The 25,114-nt window shown below is 40.8% G+C and overlaps 4 protein-coding genes, 2 long non-coding RNA genes and 2 other non-coding genes across 10 annotated transcripts; 1 reads left to right on the top strand and 7 right to left on the bottom strand.

The window, feature by feature from the left end:
* Positions 1 to 120: 120 nt before the first annotated feature.
* On the bottom strand, positions 121 to 10,391 carry LOC125987878 (tumor necrosis factor receptor superfamily member 14-like). Of its 3 annotated transcripts, XM_049752445.1 has the most exons (9): positions 10,246 to 10,391; positions 8,789 to 8,885; positions 7,565 to 7,661; positions 6,028 to 6,153; positions 3,631 to 3,786; positions 3,300 to 3,387; positions 3,056 to 3,219; positions 2,880 to 2,955; positions 121 to 718 (listed from the first exon to the last, which is right to left on the bottom strand). In XM_049752445.1, the coding sequence occupies exons 2-8, from the start codon at positions 8,825 to 8,827 to the stop codon at positions 2,921 to 2,923; spliced, it is 705 nt and encodes a 234-aa protein (XP_049608402.1). In that variant the 5' UTR covers positions 8,828 to 8,885; positions 10,246 to 10,391; the 3' UTR covers positions 121 to 718; positions 2,880 to 2,920. The 3 variants fall into 3 exon arrangements, with proteins under 3 accessions (XP_049608402.1, XP_049608401.1, XP_049608403.1); XM_049752444.1 differs by having other exon boundaries at positions 121 to 2,955; XM_049752446.2 differs by lacking the exon at positions 10,246 to 10,391 and adding an exon at positions 9,235 to 9,283 and having other exon boundaries at positions 121 to 2,955.
* Positions 4,166 to 5,070, bottom strand: LOC125987891 (uncharacterized). The gene is made up of 2 exons (XR_011085952.1): positions 4,681 to 5,070; positions 4,166 to 4,607 (listed from the first exon to the last, which is right to left on the bottom strand). It is a non-coding gene; the product is annotated as an uncharacterized lncRNA (long non-coding RNA).
* On the top strand, positions 9,285 to 20,562 carry LOC125987890 (uncharacterized). The gene is made up of 3 exons (XR_007488176.2): positions 9,285 to 9,482; positions 9,881 to 15,145; positions 15,809 to 20,562. It is a non-coding gene; the product is annotated as an uncharacterized lncRNA (long non-coding RNA).
* dnase1l1 (deoxyribonuclease I-like 1) lies at positions 11,555 to 15,133 on the bottom strand. Its single transcript, XM_068649177.1, has 9 exons — positions 15,001 to 15,133; positions 13,570 to 13,724; positions 13,263 to 13,351; positions 13,100 to 13,189; positions 12,912 to 13,024; positions 12,724 to 12,836; positions 12,501 to 12,658; positions 12,315 to 12,411; positions 11,555 to 12,168 (listed from the first exon to the last, which is right to left on the bottom strand). Exons 1-9 carry the CDS (start codon positions 15,044 to 15,046, stop codon positions 12,058 to 12,060), a joined length of 972 nt encoding a protein of 323 aa, XP_068505278.1. The 5' UTR covers positions 15,047 to 15,133; the 3' UTR covers positions 11,555 to 12,057.
* On the bottom strand, positions 15,792 to 18,657 carry LOC125987867 (solute carrier family 46 member 2-like). Its single transcript, XM_049752425.2, has 6 exons — positions 18,015 to 18,657; positions 17,713 to 17,900; positions 17,261 to 17,432; positions 17,036 to 17,119; positions 16,679 to 16,835; positions 15,792 to 15,940 (listed from the first exon to the last, which is right to left on the bottom strand). Exons 1-6 carry the CDS (start codon positions 18,655 to 18,657, stop codon positions 15,817 to 15,819), a joined length of 1,368 nt encoding a protein of 455 aa, XP_049608382.1. The 3' UTR covers positions 15,792 to 15,816.
* Positions 19,910 to 22,632, bottom strand: rpl10 (ribosomal protein L10). Its single transcript, XM_049752448.2, has 6 exons — positions 22,487 to 22,632; positions 21,775 to 21,833; positions 20,949 to 21,056; positions 20,631 to 20,769; positions 20,397 to 20,559; positions 19,910 to 20,118 (listed from the first exon to the last, which is right to left on the bottom strand). Exons 1-6 carry the CDS (start codon positions 22,507 to 22,509, stop codon positions 19,963 to 19,965), a joined length of 648 nt encoding a protein of 215 aa, XP_049608405.1. The 5' UTR covers positions 22,510 to 22,632; the 3' UTR covers positions 19,910 to 19,962.
* Positions 20,182 to 20,316, bottom strand: LOC125989523 (small nucleolar RNA SNORA70). The gene has a single exon (XR_007488700.1). It is a non-coding gene; the product is annotated as a small nucleolar RNA SNORA70 (small nucleolar RNA).
* LOC125989522 (small nucleolar RNA SNORA70) lies at positions 21,140 to 21,274 on the bottom strand. The gene has a single exon (XR_007488699.1). It is a non-coding gene; the product is annotated as a small nucleolar RNA SNORA70 (small nucleolar RNA).
* Positions 22,633 to 25,114: the final 2,482 nt, after the last annotated feature.

Here is a 25,114-nt window from a genome sequence, read left to right as displayed (position 1 = left end):
AAATGACAACAGCCGTAATATTAACTCCGTAACTCACTCACTCAACTTGCATAAAAAAAATAAAAGTATCTTTCAAGTAGGAGGTTTGCGACTAAATAATATACACTCTTCGGGACAATATGTTTTATCATCATCCTCATCGATTTTTTTATTGAGAAAATTGTTGTTTAGTGTTGTTTATTGACCAAATGTAATAACATATATACAATTGAAAAATGTTTAAACAATATGTTAAAAAAAACATTGGTATTTTATTTATAAACAATCAAAAACATTGGTTGACTTTAAAACAAAAAATGCACAAAAAATATGAAGGTAAAAAATATAAATATCTGTTCAGTTTCACACTGATTCAACACATACACACAAACACAGAATACCTTGCTGTGGAAAACCTTAATTAAAAATTCAAGATTCAAGAATTTGTATTCAGCAAGTTTGAGTGTTAATAAAAATCAGCAGGATGACTTGAGGAAGTGGGGCGGGAAGAACAAAGAAAAACACAACACAATGTAGGATGGATTAATTTAACTAAGCACACCATTAATATAAATCACTGACAAGTATCAAAAATTGACAATTATTCTCAACAACCCCTGATCTTAACTCCCAGGAGGGCAAGGAAAAACTCAAAAACGCCTACTGGGTAAAAATGGGAAACCTTGAGAAGAAACCACAGATGGGAGGATCCCCCTTCCAGGATGACCAGGCTGCAATGTGTCACGTCTCGTCCCCAACTGCTCCACTATGTGTCTGTTGTCTTGGTTTCTGTCTGTGTGCTCGCCCCTCCCCTCCTGTGTGCCCATGATCAGTGTGATTATTCCCACTTGCCTCTCGTTACCTGTCGTGTATATAAGTCCTGTCTGCCCCTCACTCCCGGTCGGATCATTGGTTGTGGTCGTTCGGTGTTGGATTTATGTTAAGTGTTAACGTCATGATGTCTTTTTGGTTCCAGTTGCTGTCATTGGTAATGTCACCCTGTCATTTTGTTTCACGTCTTTTTCGGTCAGTCTTGTTGTTAGGTTTTGTTAGGTCATGTCAGTTGCCGAGTCTGTTAGTTTGCCTTTTTTGAGTTCACCAATAAACCCTGGTCCAAGCTGCACTTGGTCGTCCTGCTCCATGCTCCACCCAACCGTGACAGAATGATCCGACCACTACAACGACCAGCGCTTGGACCCCCCTCCACCACCAGCTCCCGCTGCGAAGCCCGATCGTCGTCCGAACTTGTTCCGGCGCCATGGGCTCCGCGGCCGGCATCGGACTTCGCTCCCACGACGCCAGACCCACGGCCGCGCTCGGACTTGCTCCCGCGACTCCGAACCCGCGGCCGCCACCAGACTTCGCTCCAGCAACTCCAGACCCGCGGACGCCATCATACTCGCGGCCACCATCGGGCCTCACCCCGGCGTCACTGGACCCACGGCCGTCGTCGGACTTCTTGCCAGCAACGCCGGACCCGCGGTTGTCGCCCGACTTTGAGCCAGCTGCACCTGGCTCCACTCCCACTGCTGTGGCGCATGATGGCTCCTGCCGCTACGCACAACCACGCCTTCTGAAATGCCGCCGATCGCGGTACGGATTTTCAGAGTTGCCGCCGATCGCGGTACAGACTTCCAGAGTCGCCGCCAATTGCCGTACGGACTTCCAGAGTCGCCATCTGAGTGCACCTTATGTTTGGGTTGCCGCCCGAGTGTGGTTCATGTTTGTGTTGCCGCAGATTGCGGTTCATGTTGGGGTTGCCGCCCGAGTGCGGTTCAGGTTAGGGTTGCCGCCTGAATGCGGTTCAGGTTAGGGTTGCCACCCGAGTGCGGTTCAGGTTAGGGTTGCCGCCCGAGAGCGGTTCATGTTAGGGTTGCCGCCCGAGAGCGGTTCATGTTAGGGTTGCCGCCAGAGTGCGGTTCATGTTAGAGTACCCGCCAGAGTGCGGTTCAGGTTCCCCAAGTACCCGCCAGAGTGCGGTTCGGTCCCCCAGTTCGCCGCCCGAGCGCGGTTTGCTCCCCCAGTTCGCCGCCTGAGTGCGGTTCGGTTCCCCAAGTTGCCGCCCGAGTGCGGTTCGGTTCCCCAAGTTGCCGCCCGAGTGCGGTTCGGTTCCCCGAGTCGCCGCCCGAGTGCGGTTCTGTCCCCCGAGTCGCCGCCCGAGTGCGGTTCTGTCTCCCGAGTCGCCGCCCGAGTGCGGTCCTGTCCCCCGAGTCGCCGCCCGAGTGCGGTTCTGTCCCCCAAGTCGCCGCCCGAGTGCGGTTCTGTCCCCCAAGTCGCCGCCCGAGTGCGGTTCTGTCCCCCAAGTCGCCGCCCGAGTGTGGTTCTGTCCCCCAAGTCGCCGCCCGAGTGCGGTTCTGTCCCCCAAGTCGCCGCCCGAGTGCGGTTCGGTTCCCCAAGTCGCACCCGAGTGCGGTTTGGTTCCCCTAGTTTTTTTTGGGGGACGTCGGGAGCCGTCCCTTGTGGGGGGGGGTTCTGTCACGTCTCGTCCCCAACTGCTCCACTATGTGTCTGTTGTCTTGGTTTCTGTCTGTGTGCTCGCCCCTCCCCTCCTGTGTGCCCATGATCAGTGTGATTATTCCCACTTGCCTCTCGTTACCTGTCGTGTATATAAGTCCTGTCTGCCCCTCACTCCCGGTCGGATCATTGGTTGTGGTCGTTCGGTGTTGGATTTATGTTAAGTGTTAACGTCATGATGTCTTTTTGGTTCCAGTTGCTGTCATTGGTAATGTCACCCTGTCATTTTGTTTCACGTCTTTTTCGGTCAGTCTTGTTGTTAGGTTTTGTTAGGTCATGTCAGTTGCCGAGTCTGTTAGTTTGCCTTTTTTGAGTTCACCAATAAACCCTGGTCCAAGCTGCACTTGGTCGTCCTGCTCCATGCTCCACCCGACCGTGACACAATGGATGCAGAGCGGGCACATAACATTATATGATATACAAATCATCATGTTTGTATGGGCGCTGACACTGGTTGCATTTCTGTAAAAAAAAAAGAAAAAAAAATAGCCAAGGACATTTCAAATTAGTAAAACTACAGTGCCAGTGTTTTTTTTTTTTTATCATAATGTTATCTACTTACCCTTTGCAGTCTGTTTCCTCCTAAAGATATCGCAACCGCCACCAATTACAACAATTAGAAGAAATAAAGTCGACCCCATGAGGCCCATATGAATACGTTTTTCCCAACATTCAACATCTGTTGTTGCATTTCCTGGTCTTCTGACAAATCTTTGAGAGTCGCATCTGAAACGACAAGTATATTTTTGAAAAACAATTCAAGACACATTGAATGAATCAGGAAGTTGATGTGAAGCTTCACTTACTTTCTATGTGGATGGCAAAACGTAATAGTTCCATTTGAAAACGTTTCCCCGACGCAGTCGTTACATACGGTGTCTGAAAATGGCGTTCCTGGAAATGTCAATCATGTTATTATCAAGTGCACTCTCCGGCATCTCTCCTGGCACGAGGCAAAGGGCAGCTCGCATCCTATGTACGAAATCTGATAGCTTTTGAAAAATAACCCTGCGTTTTAAGAATCATTGAGTATCGAGTGAGTCGTGACAAGAAGCTTTACAAACAAGAACACGGTACGTCATTTCCTTTTGTTTCATGAAGTTGTGGACAAGTACAAGCAGCGAGTAGAAAATGAACCTTTTTGGCTTATGTATTGCCCTGGTTGACAGTTTTTGTGTTTTCGTGCTTCAATACACCCATCCGCAACTTGGTCCACACAGTAGAAGCCGTCCAGCGGTTTGCACACTGCGTCGAAGTTCCTGGTACACTCCAATTTTATCTCTAGACCAGATCCTAAAAACACAGGTGAGCAATGCGATGTCAGAAAGGGACAATAACACATATAACCAACTTACACAAAATGATACAATCATTGAGGTTAGAACTTGTCCAGAACTAAAATACAATGCCATGTAGTATTATGTATCATTTGCTCTTTTTGCAAATTTGGCCATTTTTCTATAAATGGTACGATATTACTGTATCTCGATTTCAATATTCTCTCGACAATGCCGTGAGATGTGACCGTATCAAACGCCGCCATTGTAGTGTATTGTATGACTCGATATCCGAGAAGTGTCACCTTAGGCCAGGGTTCGGCAATCTAGGTTCACCCCGGGCCAAATGTTTTCCTAGCATTTCATTCATAACTTGAAAAATTACATGTTTGTCAAGGAAAACCTGGTTTTGCTAATAAAAATATCTTTATAGTGACTTAATGAAGCTCACGGTCCATCTTATTTATCTCACCGAACAATCATTTTTGCAATAGAGTGGGAAAACTCCCAGTACTACAAGAGCTGTATGCTAGCGTATTGCTTTTTCATGGCACTGCAGATCAACAGAATTGCTTCACAAAGCATGCATTCCAGTTTTTAGTGCCATGTTAATAAAGAATCCATGTAAGGAAACAGTTGTTTGTAAAACGATTGCAATTAGAGAAATCAAAGTCTGAGAGGAAACGTATTTCGAGATATTACTGTCATTATGAGACAACTGTAGCAGAGTGGTTTCCGTGATCCTACGTAGATGATTTAAAGTGACGACAAACAAGGGAAGGCCGTGGGAACCAGATGAAATCAGACGATGCAAACACAACAGGATAATCGATGTACCTAAAGATGAGTAAAAGATCTGAAGTAAGATTCAAACATAAATAAAGTGATAATAATGTTGTTGATTTTATACCACGGCGGTGAACACAATATTTTGTGCAGGCAGGGATGTTGTTTGTACCTCAGCTGCGCAGGAGAACGTGGGAGACTGGATAATCAAAACAAATACATGCAGAAAGTGAGAAGGTAAGTGAGGGGGAAAAAATGCAAGCAAATATAAAGCAGATCAGCCTGATTATGAAAATGTATGAATTATGAAGTTCTAGAAAGTGAAATTATGAAATTGTGAGGACAAAATCTGAAAAGTAACAAGGAAATGTAAGCAGATAAGAAACACTGTTAAATTCAACAGTAGGACTTGATGTTATAAACCCAAAAGACCGACACGATTCTCCTCTCCAGAATGGATGAAGATTTCTTTTCCGTCGGTATGAGGACTCCTCCCGCTCTTCTCCACTCTGGGTATGATGAAAAAAGTGTCATCCATTTCCACGGTACCTTTAGCGCATCCGGTGGGTTCTTGTAGGGATCGGTAATTACAGCGCCCCCACTCTCCTCTCTGGTGTTATTTTGACCACCAAATTAGGGGTCTTTGTCCCTGGATCTTCTTCTTGACGGTGGGTTGAAGTGGACTGAGCTCGCAAACCACTTTTGGGTCCGGTTCTTTCTCCTCCTCCGAAAGAGGGGGACTGATGTTGTGCAGTTTGTGAGCTTGACCCTGCTGCTGATCACCACTCGACTTTATTAGAAGAAGTGGTGGATGCGAGTACCCAGCTCCACACCTGCCAAACACTTTCTCTTGCCACGATGGATCCATCTTTAAGAGACTTTACTTCAGCCCAGCCACAGTTCCATCTCTGGAGCTTTTGGCTTAGACTTGGTGTCGTTCCTGTAGCCATTTTTGTTCCTGGGTTTGTTATCGTGCTGTCCGCCAAATGAGTCATGTTCCACCCTCACTCGAGTTGATTCTGAGGGTAGCTTCTTTTTTATAGTTTTTGTAGCCGTAGCCGCGTGGAACATGTGCACTACATGGTGCCGGCTTCCTCCTGCAACGAGTAGCTAGCCTGTGGCAAGCCAGACCAATTTGGGGTCATTTCGTCATGCCAGCTGTCCTTCCAGGCTATCGTCGGGTCTTTCATTGGTTCCCAGTTGCTCAGTCCGCAATAGTCACTGGATGAGTCCAGACTTTGATACAACAGTAGGACAAGCTGTTATAGTCCTTTAAGACTTCCACGCTGGAGTTGGGGGTCATTCCTTTCCACCGGATTTACTGACGTGAGTAGAGTGGCCTCCAGTTAGGTAGAGCATTGATGACCGTTTTCCAGCATCAAGAAATTCGGTCGTGCCACTAAAGGTATGACAGCCTTGTCTTCCAATCAGGATATGTTTGAGGTTGTGGAACACATGACATGAGGTTTACCTGCATTGCAGTTCTTGCATGGGAAGCAAATTTTGAGCCCAGTCGTGCTATCCATGTAGGTTCCGTTCACGCACGGCCGGCATGATGTGCTGCCGCGTTCGGTGCAGTCGCTCCTAACGTAGGTTCCTGTTGCAAAAGACAGATGCATAGATGTCCACAAGGATAGAAAAACAAAATCACATCACAAGTCATTCATTGGAGTACCGTATTTTTCGCACCAAAATGCGCACCGGATTATAAGGCGCACCCGCATTGAATTTTTTATTTTAGAAATTATTTCATATATAGGGCGCACCGGATTAAAAGGTGCATAAAATAGAAGCTATACTGCAACAAACTGAGGTTGACTAGGGTTGCGGTATGCATCCACTAGCCAATAACTAATGAGGCCTCTGTAAACAATCGCGTTTCTCAAACTATCTCCTATAAAATGATCGGAACTGACTAAAGTTCGATCTAACACATTGGTACTGCTTACCTGTGTTTCCCTTCCATGTCCATCTGTAAAATTACTCGAAACATTAACGGAGCAGCCTATTTTGACATGAAATAGCCTTGTGGGTATAGCAGCTATCATTATAGCATTAGCCACCCGCAAACTCCCATGAGCCTCAGTTCGCAGACTCCCATGAGCCTCAGCTAAGTGTTGTGGCAGCCCCCTGTAAACAATCGCGTTTCTCAAACTCTCTCCCATAAAAGTGATCGGAATCGACTAAAGACTGATTTAACACATTGGTGCTGCTTATTTATGATTCAGTTGGATATTGATCTGTAAATGTACTCGAAAACATTAACGGAACAACCTATTTTGAAATGAAATAGCTTCGCGGGTACAACAGCTATTCAGTGACGCCCCCTGACCACGGTTGCCGTAATGCTGGGAAGTAATGCAACCTTGTAATTTACTAGTTGTACTAAACATTTTGGCAGAGCGCTGTGTACAACCAGTATAGATCAACAAATTCATCAATTGATCCATATATAAGGTGCTCTGCATTATAAGGCGCACTGTGTTTTTTTTTTTTGTAAATTTTAAGTTTTTAAGTGCGCCTAATAGTGCGGAAATTACGGTATTTATTTTATGCAGCAAAGATCACTCAAATCTTGGAGCTACTGAGCATGCAGCTTTGTTTAAAAAGCAAAGTTTTTTTTTTACTCACAATTTGCAGAAAACCTTCATACATCTCTTTAGGTTACTTCAATCATCTTGGAGCTAACTCAAAATTGATATTTGATTTGATAGAATTTTATTCATCCCACAGTGGGGAAATTCACTTGTCACAGCAGCGCATATGAGTGCAAGAGTAATACGAGTGCAAGAATAAAACAAGTGCCAAAATTTCAAAAAAGGGTAAATAACAGACAAGGACAAACACAAGTGCCGCTAGTAGAGACGAAACACATGAATTTGATCAGGTGCCACGCATGTTGTAAAGTCTGACAGCAGAGGGAATGTAGGACCTGCAGAACCGTTCCTTCCGACACCGAGGGTGCAAAAGTCTGCCGCTAAAAGAGCGGCTAAAGGTTGTTGTCTTACCAATTGGACACTTTGGACAACATAACTGGTCATTGAGCGGATAGTGGGTTTGATGACATTCGAGTGCACGACATTTGAAGACAAAGACCAGGCTGATCTATGGAGAGACAACAGGATGCGTATTATAGCTGGAATAATAAAGAGAAAGCGCAAAAATTGCCATTTTTGCACCCACTATACACATATCAGACACCCACAATTGTTTTGTTGCTTTTCTTTTTTTTTTTTTATCTTACTGTCTACTGACAGAATGGACTCTCAGAGTTCGGCAATACTGCTTGACCAACCCTAACCCTTCATTTCTGATTAGAATTAAATAAGAAATGATGGAAACAGAAATATTTAGTGATATCAAAAACTTTTAAATGTCATTCATGCAACGGAAACTGTGGGCCTGGAGCCATGTCGAAGCTCAACTCGAGCTTTGCAGACTAGAATTGCTGCACGGCACAATCTAATGAAATATAATAATCTGATGAACTATATAAAATAGGCTGTGTCGATAATAACGTCTTTCTGAATGTAATAATGCCCAATTTTGAGCAGATGAAGGACATGGATTGCTGAAACCATGTCCTGCGGTCTGATGACATCATCAGCTAGGCGAAGCAAAAGTCAACCACTTACAAGAGCTTGCATTTGAAGAAAGAAAAAAAACAACAATTTGCCGCTCACCTCGTCTCAATGCCCCCACTCGTTTCAAATGTGAAATAGCAGAGCAATCCATTCCATCCCTAATATAATATATATAATATTAATAATGTATATTTATTTGTGGTTTCATTTACTGTTTTCACAGTCTTTGTGGTTGTCCCATTGTTAGATGTAAGGCACGACATGAAACTACATTTATCAAAAGCCAAATGCTTATCCATAATGATAATAATCGAATCTGCTACTTATTACTAATATTTTAAAAAAGGAACAAATACAAAATTATTTGTAGGTGACAGATGAATGTCAACACTTTTACCAGCGTTCGATTACACATCACATCAGAGCAATATTTTTACATCATTAGAAGGGGCTTTAGCATATTTAGAGGTTACCACTGTACTGTATAAACAATGAGATTCAATAAAATGAGGAAAATTACACTTGCGGTTGTTTTTGTGTAATCTTTCAACTTATCCAATCAAAACAGCCCATGGGTTCAAATCAATCATTGATAAAGGATAGAAAAGCTTGATACTAATATGAATTCATTTAGTCAGTTTGTTTTACCAGCACACGATGAAAGTTCAGTTTATTTGCCAACACCATTCTGCTTCGGATGCTTTCTCCGGGTTGAAAATGTTAAATGATTTCAAATCAGATAGATCTGGAAAATAAGAAAACATTTTAAAAGTTAATAAAAATCCATTTTAATACCTCCTAGAAGTGAAATTGCATTAGAATCCGCAGAAGACTGGCGAACTGGTGATAACTGGAATTCAAAAGAATTTATTTTTGAAATGCTTCATTAGCTCTTATTTAAGCTTCCCATTTGCAGAACTGGAGTGGTTGGAGTGATAATGATGAACTGTTTTCAAATGTGCATTGTGAAATTTCTTAAGGCAGTTTACATGTGCAAACGCATTTTCAAATGCAACATCTGTATATACTTATGTTTTAAACAAAGGCATAGATGTTCAGAGCATGTACTTGTAGACATTTATTTTGAAACTTGCCTTCTCACTCGCAGGAACCTCCCACCCCCAACCCCACCCCCTTGGTCGCACACGCACGTTGTCAATCCAACCACGGTGCACAAGAGAGGAATGGACCATACCTGCACAAAATTCTTCCTGAATAGATTGATCATGAATGACATCGCAATGATGTCAAATCTGCTCATCCACCCATAATATTAGCGTCCTCCCAGAAATATGTTCATTACACGCGCTTACGCTTATTTGAACACACGTAGAAGACAACGGTAAGTGACTCTTTTTCATATACTTACAATGAGTCTTTATCAAAACGACTGGATATGATTTCATTTTGTGCAACTTTTTTTTTTTCTCGTGTCTGGACTCGCGTTTCTTAGCCGTGAAGGGTAACTTGCACGTTCAACTTGCTAAAGCTCATTTCTGCAGCCATTCTATGATTTACTGACTGTACAGAAAACGACCGTATCAACAGAACAGTGCTGAAATTTATTTTATATTGAATTCGTCAGTAGCTAGAAAAACATCGTTTTATTGAGGGCGCTTGTCAAAAATGCTTTTGCTGTTGTAAATCAACATTAAGAAGTGTCTGAGCATCGTTTGATGAGAAATATGCGTGTCTCAAGTCTTGACTTAAATTGTCGCAACACTTTGTTTCCACACGTAGACGAATCATCGTGCTCAGAAGGACGACAAGGGTGGAGAGGAAGAAAGAAGGACGACAAGGGTGGAGAGGAAGAAAGGAATAAAACTCCCCGTAATCGCTATTGGACGTTTTTCTGTATAATGTATTTAAGCTCACTTACAGAAAACAGTACCATTAAGTGTAAATATATACATTCTACTTTACTCTTCATGGAGTTGCGAGACTTCGTTGTCCTTTGACCATTTGCGCATTGTTAAACTGTAAACGGGCAGGCTGTGACGGGCGGAAAAGCACCAGAGAAAAATAGCTTTGACTGCATGTTTCTTCACGCAAGCTAGTAAATGAAATACGTCAAATCGAACACACTAGTATGGGGAGTAACTTACTTGTTTTTCATCGAGATATTGTGTCAGCCATGGAATATTTCGCTTTCGTTATTTCTTCGCAACTGCGAAATGGAAACAAGTCACACTATGCTGATTGGGTAACGTCATGACCCACGGGCGCGAGTTGAATCCAGACTTCAGCAACAGACATCAGTACATATATACACATAAACAGAGCCGTCTGAACTGAAAAATGTGGCTAAATCGATCGAAAATGGGTATTTTAATATAGATTTGTCACAGGCATCATCAATTCTAAGGCTGTCAATGTCAGGTGTCAAGTTCCATTTGTTTTACTGTGAAAGCTCGGCGTTCCAGTTCCTGCCACTCCCGGGTCATAAATGTGGAACTCTAAAAGATTTGAATCCGGAAGAAAAATATCCCAATTTGAAAAAAACAAGAGTTGAACCTGAAAAAAAAAATGTGAATCTGAAAATATAAAACATGCAATGGAAAAAAATAAGACCTCAAATCTTGAAAAATAAATTGAGGTGAAACCTGAAAATAGTTTATTCCAAAAAATTACCAAGGCCAAGCAAAACTATTTTCAACTCGAAAAAACGTTCAAACAAGTTATTTTATCTGGAATACATTGTTTTATTTATATAAGCTCAGCACGTTTATTTTCAGATTCAAGTTTTATTTTTTCAAGTACAAAACCTTTGACACCAAATCTACCTCGACATTTTTTTACTTTTTTTTTAAAAAAAAATGTAATACCTCCGAATCTCTTTGTCCTTTCACGAATACGTGTTGATAATTCTCGAAAAGTAGAACAGAACACAACTGGTAAATGAAAGTAATCTTGTTTTGTCTCATTAATTTGAATTTAGTTATCAAGCATTGTCTTCTTTTTAATAGAGACGTAAATATAAATCATGCTGTATTGAAAATAAACAAGTATATAAATCATTAAATAAAACAAAAAATGAATAAACATAATGAGTTTTAATCTAGTTATAAGCAAGTATGTATTCAGTGACTCAGTGACTGTGTTAATGTAGTGAAGGCTTGATCTTTATTTTCTATTGTAATATCTCCATATGCACAATGGAGAAATTTTGTAAATGATGCGTAATCGTAATCTTGAAACCTTTTGAAACCTTCATCTTGAAACCTTCTTGATAACTTGTATAATTTTTTTTTTTTTTTTTTTTTTTTTAGTTCAGTACAAAACTTCATATGCTTCTGATTTACCTTTGCTTCTTTCCTCGTTTCCCGAGCAGGTTAACCTGATATGGTGGCGATCTCCAAACCTCTGAATCATTTCTGTGTATTTTCATGTACTCTAACAAAACTGTGCAACGTCTGAACATTTATAAGCAATCTTGTTTATTGATTTCTATGGATATAGTGTATGGATATACAAACACAAAGCAAACATTGCTTTAAAGTGAATCCTTCCAATATGAAAGACAACCGGTGCATAACGCACATCTTAAGCTTTACATTTAATTACTGGGAGATGTGTGGTAAAAAACATTTTGAATAAAAAAGCAATTAGCGTACATTTCATGAGTAATGTAATTATTATACATCATATAAATTCTATGATTTTACTCCTTACATATTTTAAGAAACTTATAAATAACACTGCTAATACTATATTACCATGAGCCTTGTTTTGACTGCTGTAAAAAGACAGTGTCACACTATTAAAGTCTGAACGTTCCCAATCCTGCTTGGTAAATAAGAAGACAAAAAAAAAAAAAAAAAAGCTCACACTTCCGGCATTGATGTCATAGCAAGAAATCAAGGATTTCTGAGGTCAGACAGTTTACCGTGTTTTACCAGAAACCAACGAGGCTTCATTTACCTGCTGATGAATAGAAGAAGTGAGATAATGAAGATGCTAAAGGACACTTTTGATGCGCAATTCTTCAGGAGGACCTCAATGGGGTAATGGTCACTCACCTTGAGTGCCTGAGTTGGAAAGAGAAACCACTGAACAACAAGTACAACATTTGTTGACCAGTGTAATCTTCTAGTTTGTCTCAAATTTGTAGATTGTACATTATTATGAGTGAAAAATTCACATTCAATTTAAAAACGCACAACCAGTTGGTTACCTCTTCTTCTGAGAGACGATATTCCATTTGAAAGTTAAATGGCTTTCCTGAAAAGGGTACAACCGCCTTGGCAAACGCTTCACCGTGCACAACCATTCTGAGGAGGCACAAAGGAAAGGATCGCAATTAATTACCATCATTTCATTAAAATGTGATAATTTGCATATACACTTGTAATACATTTACCTGTCATAGGCGCAAGATGTGCTCTCTCGAACGGTGGTGTCAGTCTTCTCCGGCATCAACCACGACAGACTCTTGTCTTGGAACAAGCGTAATTTCCCGCGACTCCTCTTGGAAAGGTAGGCACAATCGGCATTGAAGTCCCCAAGAAGCATTATATTCTGTTAAAAGCAGACAATTATGGATGGATGGACGGACGAATAAATGGATCAACGTGACCACTTACATCAGTTTTCCACATCATCCTCACATGTTGCAAAACATCATAAAGTGCATCAAGCTCCCTTGAGACGTTAGCCGGACTGGTGTGTTGCGGGATGAGGACAAACTCCTTTATCGCTGAAGACACAAGTGGTGTAAGAAAACAAACACGTGTAGACATTTTTTAGATTTTTTTTTTTCCTGGCGGCAGACCTGTCTTTGGAGCTTTGAAGCGGACCACAAACGGCTCTCTGGAGAAGGCATCAACATCTCCTGGCCTAGTGTCAGGGTACTGATACTGGCCCGTCACTGACACTGTATCAGCCCTGCACACATGGCACTTGTGTGACATTTGGTACATTACACAATAATGTGTCATTTCTATTGTGTGTGTTGCTCACCTGTAGACAAACACATACTGCTCCTGGTATGTTTCAGACCGGCCCAACCTCTCACTCGCCACGGCTTTATACGCATGATTACGGTCATAGCTGAAAACAGGGTCGAAATGTTAATCCAAACGTCTGTGTGAATGCATAGGTGTGTGTTTAATGATTCAATCACTTGTTAATATGCTCGAGCAACTGGGGCAAAGCTTTTTCTTTGTTGTCTCTCACTTCCTGAAGCAGACTCACATCGCACCGCGTTATGATCTGCAAGAGGTGGTCAAAGAAATAAGTCCCTTAAAGCGACACCCAGATATTACAGATATGGAGAATAAGCACTTTAATCAGATGTTAAAAGCGCCTTAGACCATGACAAGGGCACCAAAGGTCAATGTCAATCTAAAATATAATGGAGTGGAGGCGCCAGAATGTTCAAAACTATGAAAGTCAGTGAAAGCGTCATGTGAAGCCCATGCATGCTTTACCTTAGCATACATCTGCATGACATCCTGCTTCTTGGTTTTGGATTCCCCAAAATGATGAAGGTTGAAGGCACAGATTCTGAAATCTGAAGCGCCCTGAACGCCACACACCTTAATACAAGGAAGCAGGAGGAGAAAGAAGTGCCGCATTGTCATCGCTGGAAGAGAAACAAACAAAGATGATTTTGTAAGATTTAAACATTTGTTGGTTGCGTAGAAACAAATGACGATGGGAGGAGCAATATACAATTCCTTGGGTGTGTGTGTGTGCTAGTATGTAACTTTGCGTTATTTTTCCTTGAGCTTTACCTTCCAATGTAAAGCACCAGTATGTATTTTATCGCTTTTAAAAGGACACAAAGTAAACAACGCCATACATGGCATACAGCCACGCAGCTGGGTGGAACGTTTCTTATCTTTGGACGCAGCACGCCCGGAAGTGCTATTTTGTTGCCTAAGTCATGGGGAACTAAATGCAATAGGAAAGCCACGCAACAGTCCTAATATTGCATAACCCAATACATTGTCATACACAAAATTAATAATAAGTTTGATGTCAGGGGTTACTAGAATGGACCACACTGAGAAACGTCTCATGTTCTAGTATGATACAATGCAAGTCATATACAAAGGGGGGAAGGGGGCAAAGGTTTTTCATTCAAGCCATCCATGCATTTTATCAAGACTAATATGCGTTGTGCTAATATAGCATATTTCTTGCTGAATTAAAGTAATTTTATCTTGTTTTTTTTTTTATCACTTAAAGTTTTTGTGACTTTATTATAGATAATACAATAAATATATTAATGTCAAAAAACAGCATTTTGTTTCATAAATAAAATGAAAAAAAAATATTGGATAAGACAGATTTTTTAGAATGATTGGTAAGTTAATTATAATTTACTTGCCAATAAATAACAATTCATTATTTACTTATGTATTATTATTATCCACTCTATTTTACATTTAGTCATGTCATGGTCATATATATTTATAGAAATGTATAAGTGTACCTAAAATTGGATTTTTATTCCACAATTTGGGAAGCACGCTATCCGCGCCTCACGGCAAAAGCCATAGCCAATCAGTATTTCGACCCCATTCCTTCACTAATAAAAAGGCTGCGGTTTTAATCCAAATATTTGAAGGTCAACCTTGCTAAATGAGAGTAAATTATTCCTGTTGATTGTGCAGCAATCCAATGACACATTTTGTAAGCGTCTCGTATTCAAAAATTCTAAATCTGGCGACCTGCAAGCCGCTCAGAACATTGGTGAGACAAGTTCATGCTTGAATTTAGGATTGCTGAGACTCTTTATTTGTCCCCAAATCTCTCTCACACGCACACACAATCCTAAAGCAGACATTTTCTGATCTATGTGTAACACTTCAGCAATGAGAATGTCTAATAAAAAAATGAAAATAGCAGCATACCAAGTTTGGTTGTGTTCTTCAGACGGCTTCCTCCTTTGTGAAACATGAAGCCTGCACGGCATGACGGGCGCTTTCCTGTGGGTGGGACTTCTTGCGACTTGCTGAATCTACACAACAGACATGCCACAGCTTTGCTCCGCGGAAAGTGAGTGTCACTTTTCCCTATAATTACATTCAGTGGGGTAATTCCTAATCAAGTGTATTCAATTGTACACTATAAAATGCTTATAGAACATGTTTATTTGAAAGAGACGTAATCATCAACTAAATGTCGCACATAAAAAAAATAAAATAAAACAATAATGCATACTGGTTAAAAAAAAAAACAATCAAACCAAATAAGTGAATTAGTTCGATATTGTTTGTTATGTTAAAAATAAAACTAAGGACTTGGGTTTTGAAACTGAGGTTACAGTTCAAGTCAGTTCAAGTGTACAAAAAAAAGAACAATAACTATAGTTGCGTGTCACCTTGCTGGCCACCTATTAAGCAAGGCACCAAAGCATCTAAGCTGAATTTCCTTTTGAGGGATTGTAACAATAAATAAAATACATTATACAGACGTATATCTATTTACATACATTTTAAAACACAACTTGTATTAAAACAACAATATTTGAAGCACCACAATTTATTAGCTGCCACTTCCCTCATACCACTTTTTCTCTTTTAATGACATTTAAACCCATTTTAGACATCCAAGTCCAATATTAACTGGGTTGGCAGTGAATGACATTTAAACCCTGATTAGAAAGTATTTTTCCAAAAATAAATTATTGTTTTCATTCTGTTTCCTTGTTGAACACAGGAAAGAGCCTACTTGGAAATAAGTTTGTTGTCACTGGGTTCTTTCATCTCAAGTAAAAGGTCACGCTGACCAACCTCTTCATCTGTAATGACCTGGTAGGTGCACCCGACAGACAGTCCGCTGTCAAATATTCTGGAAGGAAAGATGTAGAAAAGAGTTATAAGCTACTGCCTTTAAAGCAGACACATGCTTGTGGACTTTAGTCCTAAAATATTGTTCTGGAAATAGTCAGGTGTGTCTTGTGCAAACATTAGATTGTGATACTGTCACTCGTGCTCACTCCAGATTGTTACCAATGTGACTAACACTTGTTTTAGGCCGGGTAGCTACAGTATTTCTGTCATCGACAGCTGCTGCGTTCCTTGATCCACCTGTTTAACCTCTACTACTTAGTAGGGCGGTGAATTCTTTCTACTTCGGGACATTCCAAATGTTTATACAATACTGGGCACGGCCAAAGATTGTGCAATGGTCCTTATTAATCATCTCTCAACTCGGCAAATAGACAAACAGCCCACTGTGTGTTTGTTTGTGTACATCAAGTGTCAAACTCAAGACCCGGGGTCCAGACATGACCCACCACATAATTTTATGTGGCCCGCAAAGACAAATTGTACATCGACTTCATGTGTCAATACTAAATAAAAAATTGAGTTCAAGTTATTGCTAGCAATTTCTATTTCCATTCATTTTAAAAATGATTTAACAGTTTTTACTACTCTGATTTTAAAGCTAATTATTCATCAGTTTGTTGTGTAGCCTATACTGTATACAATATAAGGCTTTGACGGTTATAATGGCCCTTCGAAGGAAACCATGACTATGAACATTAGTTTGACGCCCCTGGTGTACATCATGCATGCAGGCTACCTTATGGGTATGATGGCCACAATGGAGATCAAGCTGGAAAGTATCAGGACAAAGCCAGGAAACCAAGTCAAAGTCTCTTGGTAAATCTTGGCGTAGAGGAGGTTAGTTCCCGCACTGGACATTTTTAAAGACAGCTGCAAAGAGATGAGGACTTTACCTGGGAATGAGAGGAGACATGGTGAAAGGAGTACTGTTTTTGAATCAATATTACATTATCATCCAACGATTCACTTGGGGAATCAGATTACGTCGGAGAACTCGCACAGCAATCACACTCCCATTTCCACTTTTGGACAATTTTGAGCAAAACAGAGTACCTGAATAAAACCCACTCCAGGTGACAAATAAATAACTTACTGTATGAAGAACTATGCACTTGTTGAGACAGTAGAGAACAGATCAACGGAACTGGCATCAGGGAGAAGAGTGCCAGTGCCCGGGCTAGAGAGAAAGGCCTGGTGTTAATCTTTGGATCACAACCTTTGAAAATACACCAGTTATTGTTGCATAAGATGGAGAAAAAGTATATTAATAAGATGTGTGGTTTTATTGGTGGAGTAATCATGGTCCCAAATAACTTACCGATGAAGAACATGTATGCAGTGGTGGCAAAAGCCATGGGAAGCATGCTGGCGGCATTGGAGAGCAATCCGATAGTGATCAAAGAGCTATCGCTGAGCCACCTTGACAAAATTATGGAACTCAGGAAGCTTGAGAGCGTAATAAGGAAGCCAGAGGCATTCCCGTAGCTCATCTGAAGGAAGCCAGATACAATACCAACAATCGGGTTCATTCTGACCATTCTTTAGAAAGTTAGCATATTCCTGACTGTCTCAGAAAGATAATCAGGACAACACACCTCAGACACAAAAATAGAACAATCTAAGAAGCATATTCTTGAAATGTTTGAGGTAGCACATTCTAGTTTTCAATGTAATTGTGAATTTAACTCCATACATGCATTTGAGATGATTTCATTTTGAGCACAAACATAAATGATGCGGCAGCAAGGAAGTAATTCAAAATGGACTCACCTGGGTTACGTTCCAGTGAAGAGGCTCCATTAATTGAAATAAGACCAGGATATTTCTGGTTGAAGAATCTACAGCATTGTAGAGGAGTCCTGACACCCACAACAGCGCTATGTTTATGACTTTGTGCGAACGGTCACGTGCGGTGTCGTCGTTGGCTTTACTCGAGGTCCTATTATCACACAATGCTCCTACCTGCATGGAATTGTTTCATTTTATTATCCATCATGCAATGATTGTAATTGTGTACAAAAGATAAAGCAGAAATATAGAATGAATGAATGAAAGTTAAAACCAAAGACCACTTGCCTGAAGGAAGAATATCACATAGAGCATGCTGGACGCATGAAGCAGAAAACACAGCAGCAAGGTGACAACACCCGGTCTCAGGGTTGGACTGGAGATATTATACAAATGTCCTGCCGTCATGCAACCCACAACACCAGATAGTCCGCTGAGAAGCTCTGCTCTCATCAAGAGTTTGGATCGATCCTCCTCCGTGGAGCTAAGAGACAACAGAGTCATGATGCCACTCCAGAAAACAGCGGAGCCCCCACACAATCCAGTGATGATCACCTCCATCCACAAAATTTGGAGAGGCCAGTCCAACATCAGCATGAGTAACACCACAAGCCGGGATAGCATGAGGCCCAGCAGTGGGAATGTAATCAGGCTTTTCCTCCAGCCCATGTCCCCAAGCCATGCCAGAAAAAGGCCTGGAAGGATGGGAACCAGTTGACTCAAGACTCTGTAAGTCATGAAGAAGTTGGACACAGAGACCTGCCAACTTTCTTCCAAACAGGATTGGTTGGTAATCGATTGGCTTGTTGCGTTAACGTATCGTTCCTTCACCACCATCGGTAAAACAGTCAAGAAGAATGCGTTCCCCAACTGAACGGCCGTTGCTACGAGCTGAATGCTCCATACTAATGTGCGATCCCTGTGCATATCTTTGACTGAATGAGATGCGTGGTGTGAAATTCACCTATGTCAATCTTTGTGTAAAGTAAAATCCGCCTGTCATGTTCCAACTCTGGTTTCATACGCTGATGGCATCAAGCTTTTCTCTGCTTGAACAAACATTCACATACCATTAGTAAGCACTTAGGGTAAACACAAATGCTTAGATTTTTTTTTTTTAGGTATCTGTATTTATTTATCAGTACTGTTCTGTATTTTACTGTACTATTTATTTTTCTGAGGACTTTTTATTCCACTAGCTACATTTGAAAATGGACATCTGTACTCTCTACTCCTTCCTTTGTCAAGTATAGGGTTGTTGTATCAACACGACCTTAAGATAACTGCGTGATGTTGTTTGACATACAAGTCCCTTCACAGCCATTATAACAATTAAATTCCTTTTTAACATGTGACATGTTATTACAAGATGCCATAGCATATACTGTACAGTAAAGGCAGACAGACGCATGCTTGCAAAAACATTGCACAAACCAGTTTGCAAGAGGCAATACAAATAAATGACAAACATTTCCATGTAAAACTTACATAATAATATATTCAATTTACTAGTAATCAAGAGGTAATAGCAGCCAGAATACTGTAAGTGGATCGTTATTGTTAAAAAACAAAGGGGGAGAGGATAATTGCCCTCCAATGTTCATCATTATTTTATTCTCCGTCGGTGACTTCAGTTCGAGTTAAGCCAATCCACGTGACCTTACTGAGCCACAAAATAATCAAAATGTAAGGGCAAGACATTACATAGTTCATAAAATTGGTTACCCATGTAAATTTTATAACAATTCTTTATGAAGGATCACGCTTACGTTTAATTTTCTTTTCAACGCGATTCAGGTTAAACTCGTGCACTGTAACTCACCCCCAAAGCAAGGTGTGCAACAGTTTTGAGTTATGGAATATTTGGATTGGTGTTTTAGTCAGCCTTTCAGAAGAGAAGTGTAATATAGTTGTAACTAACTCCAACCTCATGTCCGTGAAAGTCCTGTTTTGCTTAAAACACAAGACAATTAGTCTGCTTTTATAAAGGACTAAGGAGTACTATACCTTGAGGCGCCTGAAATCAGAATGTTTTTACAATTCCCCCAAATACATAAAAGCTTCCTATTTTGTTTGGAATAAGCGCCTGACTTATTCCGAAACAATGTCCCTATCATTTTTCCATGTACACAACACAACCTGTATTTGTGACCCAATAAATGAGTAATCTTGACACGTATTGTATTGAAAGCCATTTTTATTGGTTGTAGTCAATGAGAGGCTACAGACACTCTAAACGGTATAGAGGGCCTTCCAGCCGGACAGAGGTCCTTTACTGGGGATGTACTTCACCCCACAGCCATCAGGTATAACACGCTTCTCAGCCATCATGTCATCAAAGTCGCAGGCATTAAACTTGGTGAAGCCATACTTCTTGGAGATATGGATCTGAAGAGAAAAGGAAAAACATAGTAATGACCAAAAAGCCCCAATAATAGTAAATCAAGATTGGTTTGTCTCAATGATTCCTTAGATACCTCAGCACTTCCCAGCTGAGGGCATACACACGCACAAAGATTTAATGTCTGCAGCCTTTGCACACCAGAAATGCACCACAGCAAGACCAGTCGGCTTAATAAGCTGCAATATTTTGTGCTAAGCGTATTGGAAAGAGTTCAATATGCTCTCACGCGCCAATTGACTTTGATAAAATGACTTCTGTATACCTTCTGGCGGCCAGGGAACTTGAACTTGGCTCTGCGCAGGGCTTCAACCACATGCTCCTTGTTCTGGGCCTTAGTGCGCACAGACATGATCACCTGACCAATGTGCACACGGGCCACGGTGCCCTGGGGCTTACCAAAAGCACCACGCATTCCTGTCTGGAGCCTAAGAGCAGAAAGAGGACCATTCAGCTTCAGGATTATGTAAACTCAAGAATACACCAAAACATCACTCACCTATCAGCTCCGGCACAGGACAACATTTTGTTGATGCGGATGACGTGGAAAGGATGCAGACGCATGCGGATGTGGAATCCATCTTTACCACATGTCTTCACCATGTACTTGTTAGCACAGATACGGGCAGCCTCCAGAGCTGCACAAATAGCCAACCCAGGCGGCCTTAACTTAAGTAGTCTATGTATTTGCATATTGGTGGTTTCACACTTTTGACCAGTCAAGTGCTGCTGCATTAGGTTTTCACACAACACAAAAACAAATATACACTTCATAGAGGTGAGGGAAGAAAGCAAAAGAGGTCTGACCATTTCTCACCTTCTGAGGACAGCTGCTCGTACTCATCGGAGACCATATGGCCGCACAGGGGGAACTCATCCACCTTGGCCTTCTTCCTGCCCAAGTCAAAGATCCTGATCTTGGGATCTTGCAAAAAAAAAAATATACAAAATAAATAGTGACTCACCGGCCCCAACGGCAGAAATCTTAACACTACTAATTTTCGCATAACATGTCTCAATGATTCCTTAGATTCCTCAGCACTTCCCAGCTGAGGGCATACACACACACAAAGATTTAATGTCTGCAGCCTTTGCACACCGGAAATGCACCTCAGCAAGACCAGTCGGCTTAATAAACTGCAGGGTGGGCTCTCAGATCATCAAAGACCAACATCGATTATTAGAATCCAAATGTGATTTTATTCTGCATTAAAGGTCTTCCAATTTTTTTAACAAAAGCAATAAATTAATCTGCACTGCAATAAACAATCATTTGACTGTTGATTTATCTACCGCCATTTCAATAGCAGTCGTTAGCTTGTTAACATTTTGACTTTAAGCCTTCACAATAACATCACAAAACTTTCAAGTATGGCATGAATATCAACTGATACATTACAACAATATTGCAAACAAATCTGTACATTATCATTTCAAAATGTTTCATGAAACAATGACACTTATCTAGATGCTAAATATAATACATTAAAAAAAAGAAGCTGAATTTGGGGGCGGAGTCTAAAACTGAAGCCTTTGCTATTTGAAAACTGCATTTCACTACAACGCAAGGCCCATTTTTATTTGAATAATTAATCAGCCCAAGTCGATGACATTCACATTTAAGTTGAAGGTAAACCACTTACCAGGCACACCCCTACAGAAGCGGGACTTCGGGTAGGGTTTGTTTTTACAGTACCTATAGCTGTGGAGAAGGCATTGGACAAATGAGATGGTCATCAATTAATAGTTACAAGACAACCCAAGAAAATTAGCCCTAATAGTTAATTTGATTAAAGAAAAATACTCTTTACAACCCTTTCATGTGATCATACATTACGTCCATGTCATCCCATAACTAATTTCCCCAAAGCAAAGATATGAGATGTGTAAAACGTTCTTTTAAATAGTTATAACAAGTTTGACGCTGATCTATACTAAGGCTACTCAACATTAACGGAGAAAAATCAATACAATGTAGTCTAAATTAAAGTACCATAGTGATATCAAATGAAGCGGAAATACGGTTGTACATATAAGTAACAACGCTGATAGTAAAGTTTGAAAACTCCAATAAGCTGTGGCGTCTAACACCGGTATGCTAGCGGAGCGTTAGCTTTGTGCTAGGTGACGCCGTCTAAATAGTTTTCTATCAAGCTAGAGTCACGAAATGGTAAAAAGAGATGGCAACAAAAAGGCTATAACGGAACAGTGCCACAGCAAGTGAGGACTTGAGGAGGAAAAGGGGCCAGCAGACTTTTACGAAAAGGCCCGTAGGCAGGCACAGTCCACATGTCGCGGGGTGGAAGCCGCTGCCATTTTACTGTGGCCCCGACACGTCAAAAATGGACAACTTACCACCGAGCTGGTCGGCGACCCATGGTTGCAATCTGAAAAATACCAAACGATTAAATGTTATACGATTGATGTTTGTTGCTGTGCTATGAAAAGTACCGATTTTTAGCCAATATGCTCAAGAGTCAACGAAAATGCGAGGCGAACACGCACTCACCGAATGGAGGAAAGGAAGTTGAAGCGACTTCCGCTTTGTCATATGTGCGAAAAATTTGCCGAATTATGTTCTTAATTTTTTAATAATTTCTGACACAAAAACGACATTTTGGAAGTCAATTTGATTTGAAAGTTTGATTCTTTTTTTTTATCTTCAGCAGTAAATAAATAAGCGTGTTTTCTTGCTTCAAAAGAACTCTGGGAAATGTAGTTTTTGCAAGCAAGGGCGGTAGTTGAATTTTTTGCGGTTGTTAAAAAAAATGACAGTTTTTGGTGCATTTTATTTTCAAGTTGATGTGATTTCGTTTACGACATTGATTACAATTCTTGATTACAATTCTAGCTCTAGTTAGAAACAGTACCCTGGTTGAAAAGCAGAGCCCAAGTTAAAAACCCTGGTTGAAAGGCCTAGTCCAAGTTAAAAACCCTGGTTGAAAACCCTAGCCCTAATTGAAACATATTTCTTGATAAGAATAAGGATTCAAAGCCTTCCAGCAAATGGTGGGTTCGCATTTTTCTTTTGTTTTTTGTCACTTTGTTGCACTGAAAACTGACACTGGGGGGGAGTCAGCACAACAAAATTGAAATCAGCACCCAAAAACATTCCCTAGAGTATTCAAGAGTTGGTTCAGAATGGAGTAAAGTGCTCAGTTCCTTTGACATTATATATATTAAGTGAAAGTACTCAAATCCTTGACCTTCTGATCCAAAGTCAGACGCCTTATCCATTAGGCCACATAGTCAAATAATAACAGGTCAATGATTTCCGATGACTGAAGCCTTTAGAGTCAAGTGAAGCTCAGTTGTTGCAGACATAACTGCTGTTGCAGTGTAGATTAATCAATTTTACACATGTAGCGCAGTAGACGGCGCATCAGTCTAATATTCTGAAGGTCGTGAGTACGATCCGCACAGAGCTTACAGGTCGTTTTCATGGCTTTTCTCCGGATACTCGAGGATTAAAGGCTTTTTTAGGGGAAAAATGATATAACTTTTTCTGTAATGTCTTTCAACTTCCTCCATCTTCAAATGACCAGCAGGAGGCAGTATTGTACCGTGGTATGTGAATACGTTTTTCTTTTCTTTTTTTCTTTTGCCCCACGCTGAGAAACACTGATGTCATTTTAGAGCCCTTGTTAATACAAAACATCAGAAGGAATGCAAGCAATCACAAATCTGAAATCTGCAATGAAATTACTCTACCAAACACAAATTGCTATTTCATGGAGACATTATGATAAGCCATATGAAATTATCCTCAGGAATTATGATTGTCCAGATGTCACTTTGTTTGCTATTGAATTAGTGTGTGTAGCTTCTGCACATACCTGCTAATGCTATGTAGTTGGCTAGTAAACACAAAGTAAATCAACGTTCCCTGTGGAAGAACTTTAGAACTGGATCAGTGAGTCACAGCACTTCTTTTAATCTCCATCGTGGCAGCCATTGAACTTTGACTGGAATTCCTGTGAAGTCTCATGTGAAGGTCATCTATAAACTTTGGCACACAGCCATATCTTGTTTAATCCTGTTTTGTCTGAAACACTTCAGACTTCACTGTCTGAAGGGAAAGGATGACCTGAAGCATTCAAGGTAGCAAACACATTTTTTTTTACCCCAGTAAACGCTTGTTTCTGGTGACCTGCAGTGATGGGGAAACACACAGACACACACATCTGGGTGTGGCTGATAACACCTCATGTGAGAACGGAAATGTGTGCAGTTAGTGTGATCCTTCCTGGGGTGTGTTTTATTTGCAGGGGAACAATGTGAGCAGAGGGGTCAAGGTCAATTCTAGCTTACAAGTGGAAGGAAAATAAATTGTGTGTATGTGTTCGTGTGTCTATATGTGTGGTTGTGTGTGTGTCGGGGAGTGGTAACTATGATGTCATTTTTAGTCGACAACAAGTGGCAAAATGGCCGCCCCATGAGATGGATATTATCGGGGTGGATTTTCAGGTGGGTCCACTATTTTGTGCTACACCCCAGGAGAATTCTAAAGGGGCTGGTATCCCCTTTCCTGAGCACCATGTTTAGAAAATAAAACAGGCTCAAGATGTCTTCAGGCCTGCAGTCAAAGGGAGATCAGAACAGAACAGTAGAAACAGATTGCGTAATTACGACACATTTGAGAATATGTGGGGAAATGTGTTGTTCCCTAATGCCAGTAATAACACCAATATGACCACAAAACAAATATTTTGTATGATTGATGATGGGGATGAGATTGTTCAAACAAATATTTGTTATTTTGTAATCTTGTATTAAGTTACAGATGGTGTAGTGGTGAAGGTTCTTGTTGGGTGGACTTGCATAGACCTGGACTTTCATTTATGTCCCTTGAGGGAAGTAAGGGACAGGATCTTGATGTCAAAAGAAGACCCTACTAGCTGTTAAAAACAAAACAAACAAAGTCGAGCGACTGCAAATTCAGAGGTACAGCCGAGGAACTGGTTAAATACTGAGGAATGGGTA

This window comes from Syngnathus scovelli, chromosome 2 (assembly GCF_024217435.2).
Source record: "Syngnathus scovelli strain Florida chromosome 2, RoL_Ssco_1.2, whole genome shotgun sequence".
Taxonomy (NCBI): Eukaryota; Metazoa; Chordata; class Actinopteri; order Syngnathiformes; family Syngnathidae; genus Syngnathus; species Syngnathus scovelli.
The sequence above is the reverse complement of the archived record's forward strand: the minus strand, read 5'-3'. Positions and strand labels throughout refer to the sequence as shown.

Coding starts and splice junctions, on each gene's coding strand:
- rpl10 (XM_049752448.2), bottom strand. CDS start 22,509: ATGGGTCGCCGACCAGCTCGGTG. Junction 21,057..21,774: donor CTTCTGTAGGGGTGTGCCTG/GTAAGTGGTTTA, acceptor TTTTTTTGCAAG/ATCCCAAGATCAGGATCTTT. Junction 20,560..20,630: donor TCCTGTGCCGGAGCTGATAG/GTGAGTGATGTT, acceptor TTCTGCTCTTAG/GCTCCAGACAGGAATGCGTG.
- LOC125987867 (XM_049752425.2), bottom strand. CDS start 18,657: ATGCACAGGGATCGCACATTAGTATGGAGCATTCAGCTCGTAGCAACG. Junction 17,901..18,014: donor GATATTCTTCCTTCAGGCAA/GTGGTCTTTGGT, acceptor CCATGCAGGTAG/GAGCATTGTGTGATAATAGG. Junction 17,120..17,260: donor TGCATACATGTTCTTCATCG/GTAAGTTATTTG, acceptor CTTTCTCTCTAG/CCCGGGCACTGGCACTCTTC.
- LOC125987878 (XM_049752444.1), bottom strand. CDS start 8,827: ATGGTGTTGGCAAATAAACTGAACTTTCATCGTGTGCTG. Junction 6,154..7,564: donor TTGTCCAAAGTGTCCAATTG/GTAAGACAACAA, acceptor CTTTTGCAACAG/GAACCTACGTTAGGAGCGAC. Junction 3,220..3,299: donor TTTTGCCATCCACATAGAAA/GTAAGTGAAGCT, acceptor TTGTCGTTTCAG/ATGCGACTCTCAAAGATTTG.
- dnase1l1 (XM_068649177.1), bottom strand. CDS start 15,046: ATGTTTCACAAAGGAGGAAGCCGTCTGAAGAACACAACCAAACTTG. Junction 13,190..13,262: donor TTGCTCGAGCATATTAACAA/GTGATTGAATCA, acceptor CCCTGTTTTCAG/CTATGACCGTAATCATGCGT. Junction 12,837..12,911: donor CTTCAAAGCTCCAAAGACAG/GTCTGCCGCCAG, acceptor TTGTGTCTTCAG/CGATAAAGGAGTTTGTCCTC.